The sequence below is a fragment of the Rhinolophus sinicus genome, chromosome 2 (genome assembly GCF_057876585.1).
Source record: "Rhinolophus sinicus isolate RSI-liver-muscle chromosome 2, RSI-T2T, whole genome shotgun sequence".
Lineage (NCBI taxonomy): Eukaryota > Metazoa > Chordata > Mammalia > Chiroptera > Rhinolophidae > Rhinolophus > Rhinolophus sinicus.
The window spans coordinates 19,349,599-19,359,315 of record NC_142502.1 but is presented as its reverse complement, the minus strand read 5'-3'; the positions used below and the strand labels follow the sequence as shown (position 1 = coordinate 19,359,315).

Sequence of the window (9,717 nt, the reverse complement as noted above, 5' to 3'; positions counted from 1 at the left end):
ACTGGCCGGCCAGACTCTCTCTCTTCCTTTTCCACTACCTGTCCCTCCACCCTTGCTCACTCCCTCCTCCCTTACTTGCCTCCTTGCTCTTCCTCCAATAAGCCAGGCACAATACCAGCATTAGGACCACTGCATTGGCAGTTCTCTTTGCCTGGAAAGCCATTTCCCCCGTTTTCTGCCTGGCTTTCCCCCTCACTTCCTTCCTGTTTGCTCAAAGGTTACCATCTCAACAGTCTAACATGAGCATCCTATTTAAAATTACAACCCTACAGCTTCTCCCATCCTTTACAGCACCTTCTAACATTGATGTCTAGTTCGTGTGGCATCCCCTCCCTCCACTAGTATAAGCCCCCCCAAAGCTCGGAAAAATGCCCACCACGTGGGGCTCAACATAGACTTGTTAAATGTTGAACGAATGAAAAAGCTCATTTGACAGCTTGCCATTTTTCATGACATGTCCACAGAGTCCCAAGAAAAAGGCAGAATGCAATTTAGATAGAAAGGGCAATGACAGATTTTCTGAATGGGAGAAAAAGAGGTGGGATACCATGATCATAAACCTCAATACTGACGGCGTTATGAACCTGAAAAAGGCTCTTCGGAGAAGTCAGGGTGGGGGAATATTTTGAGGTTATGTAGGGCGGATTTAAGTGTAAGGCAATGAACGCTGGCCCCCGCGCCTCCACCCCCTAACCCAACTTCCTGCTCAGACTCACACGAAACCACAAGCCCCGGAATCCACAGACCACTCCACCTGAAAACAAGTAGCCCACACCAAGAGACTGAAAACTTTCTAAACTTTATGGTAAACGCAGCAACGACAATCAACTAGGCAAAAACGAGCCTCCAAATTCCGTCTCACGCCAGCGCCAACTCCCCTAGGCCTGGCTGGCTGTAGGTTCTCCACGGTCACAGTTCTCAGGGATCTCGACGGTCTCCCAGTGCCGTGTTCCGAAGCGTCAACACGAAGGCAGGTCAGGCGAGATGCCCCGGGGAAGCACTTCTGCACAAAGGAAGCTCGAGAGGCAGGAATCAGGGAGAATCGGTCCACGTGGGGCAGGAGCACGCGGGAAAGACGGCAACCGGGCAGAACGCAGGGAGGGAAGTGCTCCCGCACCGTGGTGACAAGGCGGGGGTCTCAGTTCTCCTCGGGCTTGTCGGCTGGCGGTCCGCAAGGCTGCAGCATCTTCTCCATCAAGTTGAAGCGGACTCGTGCTTTGCTCTCATTCTCCGCGATGGCGAAGTAGTTGAGAAGGTCGAAGTGGCCCATGTAGGAGCAGTAGGAGTCGCGGTGCTGGTTCACTAGCCACTCCCACTTGGTGGTGTCGGCGTGGCCCGTGCCGATGTACTTGGACTGCAGATGCTCCAGCTGGCTGTGGATGGTGTAGCGGTCCGTCATTTCGCCGCTTTCCGGTTGTTCTCGGATCAGAGGACACACACGAGGAGCTGCAGTAGAATCACACCGGTGAGGGGCCGCCCCGCTGAACCTCCGGACCGGTGCAGTCGCTGGCGAATGTCGTCACCACGTCGAAGCTACGTGGACCCGCGGTTCGGGATCTCAAAGGCGGAAGAGGAAGTGTCTGCTGTCGCGGTATTGGAGTTGCCTAGGCGACGCTACGAGTCTTCCGCCCCTATAGAGAACCCCGTTCCCTTCGGAGACCGTTGCATGATGGTTCAGTCAGTGGCCCTTTTTCTAACAGGAAGCTTTGCATGCTGGGACTTGTGGTCTCCGAGGCCTCGAGCCGACAAGCTTGTGGAATTGCTCCTCGCGGTGTAAGAGGCCTTAGGCGGCCTGATGGAGTAGGGCGTGTGGCAGGTGCTTAGTGTCCTCGCGCAGTTGGGGCGGACAAGAAATGGGAAATTCAACTAGGACAGGGCTATAGGCAACTGGCAAAAAGAACTGAATAATTCTGATTTCGGAGCTTACGTGGCGGTAGACACTTCACAACTAGGGGTAGATCACCCTGAAGTGTGTGGAGACGCGACTTCTAGTACCAACGAGGTCACTTACAAGCGGTGAGGAGTGGACGTTACTTCACCGCTTTGAGGGCCGCCGTTTCCTGCACGGGGATCAGTGCACAGTACCAGTTCCAGCACGTTCCGGCTTCCACATCAAGCCCCTCCTTCCCCTCAAGCTTAGTTTGCGATCCTCCCTCCAGCTCATCACCCCACCCCACCCGCTCCAGCTTGTACTTCTCAGCGTTCCGTGCTGCTCGCCTCTCCAGTTCTTTGTACAAGCTGTTCCCTCTGCTTGGAATGCCTTTGTACCCTTGGCAAACACTTCTCCCTTTAAGTCAGCTCGAAAGCATCTCCTTGAAATCGGCTTTGGCTAATCCAGACAGATGTAAATTCTCCTTCTCTTTGCATCTTGTACGTCGTCTCTTTGTTATTCCTTTCTATAATTTTTGGTTTAAGAATTTTCTCACGCGACCACAAACTACTTGAGAAAGTTTACTTTTTTGATGGTGTCTTTTATATTCTTTTATGATAGCCTCATAGCCTGGCCGAGATGGTATTCTCAAGAAACATTTGATGAATGGATAAACAACTGTGTGACAGTCAAATAGACCTCTTTACTGGGAGAAAGATAATTTTAAAATAGTTTTAGTCTGATACAAAGTTGCAGACTGTAGTTAATAGTGTACTGAATACTGGAAAATTTCTAAGTAGATTTCAGATGCTCTCACCACACAGACGCAAAAAAAAAAAAAAAGTCCTGTGGCAGGAGATGGACATGTTCATCACCTTGCCTGGCAATCATTTCATTATGTATATGCATATCAAATCATGTCACACACCTTAAATATATACAGTTTTTATTTAAAAAAGAAAATGACAAAAATGTTTCTTATGGGATCAAATGCCTGTACCAAAAATGAAAAAAAAAATATTCTTTAAACTTTGTTATAACAAACGTTTCATTCTTAAAATGCAGAGACTATCATAAGGCATACCTGTGGATTCACCATCCACAGATATATCAAACCTTGCTTTTTTGGCATTTTTGTTCCCAACTTTGTTGCTTTGTTTTGGGTTTTTCTAAAGATATAAAACTGTAGAAATAAACTTGAAGTTCTCTGTGTTCCCCTCCCTAATCTATTCACTTCAGGATACTGTCTTGAATTTAAAGTTAGTCATTCCTGAGCCTGTTTTTTTTGTTTTGTTTTTTTGATTGCTGATAGTTTGCGCATTCATAAACAATAGGCGTTAGTGTTATGTATGTTTTATAGCTTTATATAAATGACACTCCATATGTATTGTTATGAAAGTTGCTTTTTTTCCCCCGCTTCAGAATTCATGTTGATATAATGTATTAATAGCTTTAATTCATTTTTACTGTTGTGTAGTATGAAAAAAAGGTCAGACAATTAAGTTCACAGACTTTCCACCATATAAGCACAGTGGAAAGTTCCCAAACTTAATTGTAGGATCTTTCCAATGCTACTGAATTAACACCCATAACATATCCATTATTTTCTCAATAATGGATATTTAATTTCACATTTTTACTATAAGAAACAATGCTGCAAGAAATATTCTTGTACATATATTTTTATACATGTGAGTTTCTTTGGAGAATATACCGGTATATAGGAATAAAGTTGAAATTTACGGATGACTGTCTTCAAACTTTGCCTCATATTGCCAAATTGCTCTCCAAATGGATTGTATCAATTGGATCTCCCACCAGCAGAATGAGAATTCCTTCTGATCCACATCTTTCCCCAAACCTGCTGTCCTCAGACATTTAAAAAATTTTCAAACCAGATGGGTGGAATGGAATTTCATTGAGCCTTTAATTTGCATATTCCTGCTTACTAGGGAGTCTGAACTTTTTTTTAAATGTGTTTATTGGCCTAGTACATCTCTGCTTCTATGAATTACATATTCATATACTTTGCCCATTTTCTTATTGGGATGTTTGTCTTTTTCTTACTAATTTTTTAGGAGATCTTTATATATTCAGAATACTAGGCTTGTCAGTTAGAATGCAATGAAAATAGTTTTTTCCAGTCTGTGGCTTATCTTGTCCCTTCCTTTATGGGTATCTTTTATTGTACAGAAGTTTAAAGTAGTCAAATGTATCAGCCTTCCTTTATAGCTGTGCTTTTTGCATTTGGTTTAAAAAATGGAATCAAGCAAAACTCTTTTCTACCCTGGGGCCATAAAAAGAGTTTCCTTCATTTTCTTCTGCAAGTTTTAGAATTCTGGTTTTTCACATTTAGAACTTTAATTCACCTGGAAGTTTTTGTTTTGTTTTGTTTTGCTTGAGGGATCTAATTTCAAAATACTTTTCCTATATGGCTAATTAGTTCCCAGTGTTAACCAATTATTGATTAAATAGTACATCCTTTCTCTACTCATCTTTCATGCTTCTGTTGTATAGGTCGGTTTCTGGGTATTCTCTTCTATCAGCTTCTGAGTCCATTCCCCCAGCAGTAACACAAGATCTTAATTATTGTACCTTTATAATAAGTTGATATCTGACAGGGTGAAAGCCTATACAGTTTTCTTCTTTTATAAATGTTTTAACTATTCTTGGTCCTTTGCTCTCCTACATGAATTTAGAATTGTCAGTAAAATCTTCATGGAAATTGTGACGGAATAGTCAAAGCCATGGAAATTAGTATTATTTCTATATTATTAAGAATGGTTCTAAGGATATGAGAGAAGTCTTCAAATTCAAAGGCCTTTAGAGCTAAATGGAATATACACTTATGTGGATTAATTTAGAGCCAAAGTGTATTAGTTTGCTAGGGCTCCCACAACAAACTACCACAGTAGTTTGTTGGCTTACACAGTAGAAATTTATTTCCTCCAAGTTCTGGAGGCAAGAAGTACAAGATCAAGGTGACGGCAGGTTTGATTTCATTCTGAGGTCTCTCTCCTTGGCTCGCCAATGGCCGTCTTCTATGTCTTTACATGGTTTGCCCCCGTGTGTGTCTGTATCCAAACCTGTTCTTACAAAGACACCAGTTGCGTTGCATTAGGATCCACCCATATGACCTCATTTTGCCTTAATTACCTCTTTATAGCTTCTATCTCCAAGTGCAGTTGTGTTCTGAGTTATTGGGGGTTAGGACTTCACCATATGAATTTTGAGGGGACACAATTCAGCTGTGGAATATGTAAGAAAACTTGTTTCTTTTTACATATTTGTAATTAGATTTGTGAAAATAAGTATGTGAAAAGATTTTGTTAAAACAGATAATTGCAACATTTACAAGGAAAATGAAATGTATTACATTAATAAATGTGGCTTAAAATGTTTAAGAGTTAAAATTTGGAGTGGAATTCAATTTTATTCAAAGGCCCCTTAAAAGTTATTGTGAAAATTTTCTAGACTTATGATTTTTAGCTGGCCTTAAAAGCTTAAGGAAAAAGGTAGTTTTTTTAAAATTTATAACTTTAATAAATTGAATATTAACTTTTCAAACCCAAATCTCTGAACAGTACTTTCTACATTCCCTCAAAGGATCCTCAAAGACATCAAAAAACCCTGCTTCAATTTTAATTGTAATTACATTGAGTTTTCTCATCTATGCACATAGTATATATTTCCATTTATTTATGTCTACTTTTTTTGACTTTAAATAAAGCTTGTAGAATTTTCACATCTTTTTTGTGGGTCTTTGACATCTCTTGCTAGATGTATTTCCGAGTATCTGCTGTGTATACTTACTGATGTTCCTTAGAGTCTTAACTTGTGACCTAGTAAGGAATATCATAATTTCTTTACACTGAATGCCAATAGAGAATTTTGTTCTGGAACCAGCGAATTTTTTGTCAAGACATGCCAGGACAGCTGTTCCTGTTTCATGCCCCAAGATAATAACCTCAAGTCAATCCTGTCTGTTAAGTTGCTTCTATGTAACTATCAAATGCCGTCTTCATTTTGGCATTTGAGTAAGAAAAATATGTGCAAGAAAAGATTCCACTGGAAAAAGATATAGAATTAAAAATTTATAAAGAAAAATAGGTTTTTAGACAGAAAATTATAGATTGATTAGTCTGTTTTTTAAGCCTGGAAATGGCAAGGCAACATTTTCTAGTTGTATCTTTCTTGTTCTTGCGCTGTTGGCTTTAACTTTTTAAAAAGTCATTTAATATTTTTGAATAGTCAAGGTATCATTCATAACAAAAAACTAAACAAAGGAAAGCAATTTCCAACGTCTGCCCATTTCCCACCCCGCCCTCAGTAAGTAACCATTGCTATGTGTATCTTGTGTGTTCTTCCAGAGAGTTTTTTAATGGCTGTATAAGCAAATACAAATATATATGCTATTTTACCCCTTCTAAAATTCAGATGGTAGCAAAATGTTCACCATAGTTCTGTACTTTGTTGTTCATTTTTTTGACATGTAATGGAAATCATCCCATATGAGTACATAAAGAGCTTCCTCATTTGTTGTCCTGTTTTATGGCTGTGTAATATTCCATTGTATAGGTGTAGCATACTCTAAATAAGAGGGTGGTTACCATCTTATATTGGTTGTTAAGTATCCAGAAATTATGTTTAATTTTATTATTATTGCAGAAAAAGATGAACTTCAAATTGAAATGAACTAAAGTCACATTTCCTTTAGTGAAAAATTAGTTTAAATGCCACTTTTGTCTGTAAGCAAGTTTTAAAATATTAAAAGGATTTTCTATATTGTACAGGTATTGATACCATGTTTCACACTAGAGGTCGCCAAAACAGTATTTAACACCAACAATTACACTAGTGGTTGAGAACATTTTATAATTAGGCACCTTGCATTTCTCGTCCACAGTAAGCAGGAACAGTAAGTACCTTGTGACGAAATGCTGAAGACAAAAACTTGGTTTGCTGTATTTTTAAAGCAACTAAGACTTTGATAATTTAGGAGAAAAGCAAGAAATCTTTCTCTTTTCATCTCAACTTTTACTTTGGGGTTTTATATTATACTTAGTTGGATTAAGCAGTGATGTGGAATGTAGGTGATATGGGATTTATGGAATTTATAAAAAGTAGTTTGCTCCACACGATCTTATTTTTCTGTGATTAAAAATATCTTCAGCTTCAGCTTCTTTTTCCATCCATCCTGGGATCCATATATTTGAGCAGATCTAGAACTCACAATTTTTGGAGGTTTTGTCTCTAATTGGGCATGTACTTCAAAAGGATGAAGGGTCCTGTACCTTTTTATACTCTCTTGTGAGGCAGATATGATTGCCACGGGCAGTCATTCTGTAACTCCTCATTTGAGATTCAATAGCTCTGTTCTTAGTGACAACATGAAATCACGAGCTGGTACAATTTCTGAACAAAGATTTCTCATAGGAAGAATTTCACAAAGAACTTTGAAGTATTATACACATGTTCCATTCATTGTAGTAATGTGAAATCTTGCAGCAGGAAGATTGATGATTGACATATCAAAGGTACTAAGTTAATATTTGTTGAATCAATGAATGAATGCATGTTCATGATAGCATATTGAGTGATAGCAAAGGATTGGAAACAACTTTAGTGCCAACAATAAAGGAATAATTACACAAATTATGTTGTAATCTGGCTACATATGGCATACGTACCTCATTTGAATGTAAGTGCCTTTGAAATATGTAACTTTTTTCTTCATTATATTAGCGTAATGATTTATCCATCGTCAGCACTCAATAAATACTTGTTGAATTAGAATATTGTTCTCACACTGGATTAGGCAGGGAAATACCCAAAATCTCAACGCATCCCTTAGTAGTTGGAACTAGCCACTTCAAAGTCATGACCATCTTTTACCCTAAGCCTAAGAGATATGGCTTGAAGGGAATAATTTCTTCTAGGGAGTAAATGTCAGAGAAAAAGAGCCATGGTGACGCTTTACAAAATTATGAATATACTAAATTTTAATTGTTTTTGAGTCGCTTCAACGAGTTATCTCAAAGGATTGCGTGGAACAGTTTTTATAGCTGAGCCAGTTCAGCTAAGGTCCTTGACATCAGTACTCACAAATTAGAAATCTAAAAACGAGAAGTGAAGTGAATGGGACTTGCCTTCTAGGCAACAGTTCAGGTATCTAATTAGACATAGGATTCATGATAGTCTGCCTGTAGTAAAAGTCACAGGTGAACCTGTAGTCAAGGAGTTGACTTACAGCTTTCTTTTGGTTGGAATTTGAGCAAGTGTAAAATCCGTCTAGTTCCTAGGGAAGACGTAAAGGCTCTCAGGTTTAAATCAACACAGGGAAGTTGTTTCATCTTTACTTTTTAGAACAGGTGTGTGTATAGAAGAGAAGTGATGACATCCTTATCAAAATATGGCTCCTTTCACGTTTCACAAGTTGTACTTTCATAAAACAGAACCATGCTTCAAATTCTATGTGTGCATTTTTTTATTTTATCTATTTGTATTATATTAATGTCTCCTTCATATGTCACCTATGAGTGTTTCCTAACTTAAAGGTCCCCAAAGGATCTGTGTTGATATGCTGTGTCTAATGGCCCTGAAAGAAAAGGACACAGAAGCCTAATATTTTTAATGCTGTTAATTTGTTTACGGTAGTTTAAGGCCAAAAGGAATTTGAGGGTGGAACAGATTGGAACACATGGATGTGGCCATGTACCAGTGGTGCCATTTCCCACCTGTCCTTTCCACATTTTCCTCAGCTTATGTAAATCACTGTGCAAATGCAGTTTCAAGTCTCCCCATTTCCAACTAGATAATCTGCGTCTAAGTCTCTCTTATAAAGAAATTCTAGCATGACAGCTGCAAGGACTTCTTTAATAAGTTTCAATGAGTTAACTTCTTTGGTTGTTAAAGGAACTGATGTGTTCTGTACAGCTATAAAAACATTTCTAGTTAAAGTCTCATCTCTGGAGCCCTCCAGAGAGCAAAATGCTGTTGGCATACCCTGCATCTCTACTTTTGTGTCCTTTAATTTGCTAGGGTAATCTTGATTTTTGGCTGAGTAGCTTTCGTTAAAGAGGTAAGAAAAGCACCTGCAGTTCAGTGCCGTTCTGCCCCTAGACCAAGACAGAGTGGGCCTTGCCCTGGGCACCCCCACTTTTAAGGGTCCTGCTATGGCTCCCCATGAGCTGCACTCCCCCATGAGCTGAAAAGTCCATGGGTCAAGGGGACACACTGTCATGCAGGGTGTCATGCTGGGTCTTTTGTCCCACTTCCCACATAAGAACGCAGGACATGGTGAGGCCAAAAAGGAACACCCCCGGAGTCATAGATAGGGGAGTCATACCACTATATTCTCGCTGGCACCTGGGTTGGAGACATAGGAAGCGGGAGCCATGCGATCCGCAATCCACACTCCGCTGCTTGCTAGCTCAGCCACGGCAGTTGTATCAGTGGCTAATGGCTAACCAGTAACAGCTGATGGCCAACTAGTCACAGCTGATGGCCATCTACTACCCGAGCCAGCACCTTTCCGCGTGAGGCCGAGAGCCTGGAAATAACTCTCTGGGGCTCTGTCCCCACACACACCCATCCATGCTCCCATTCCTCAGACCCCTGGCTCAAATACAGACTAAGCTTTGAAACACAAATTCCAAGTACAAACGGCTCCAAGCCAACTCCCAGGGCCTGTGCAGGCTTCTTCCCTGGGTCTGTCCTCCCAAAGGCTGACTTGCTGATGTGCAGCCCTCCAGGCCTGTAGTGTGCCCAGGAAATAGCTACTGGCTGGAGTGTTTACTTGTGAACTCAGAGAGGCAGGTTGAGAAATTCCATCTGAAGGGTTTGGG

General features: G+C 40.4%; 1 protein-coding gene across 1 annotated transcript; it reads right to left on the bottom strand.

Annotated features, from left to right (window-relative positions):
• Nucleotides 1–780: 780 nt before the first annotated feature.
• SF3B5 (splicing factor 3b subunit 5) lies at nucleotides 781–2,109 on the bottom strand. Its single transcript, XM_074333681.2, has one exon. It carries the CDS (start codon nucleotides 1,397–1,399, stop codon nucleotides 1,139–1,141), a length of 261 nt encoding a protein of 86 aa, XP_074189782.1. The 5' UTR covers nucleotides 1,400–2,109; the 3' UTR covers nucleotides 781–1,138.
• Between the last annotated feature and the right edge of the window lie 7,608 nt (nucleotides 2,110–9,717).

Coding starts and splice junctions, on each gene's coding strand:
- SF3B5 (XM_074333681.2), bottom strand. CDS start 1,399: ATGACGGACCGCTACACCATCCACAGCCAGCTGGAGCATCTGCAGTCC.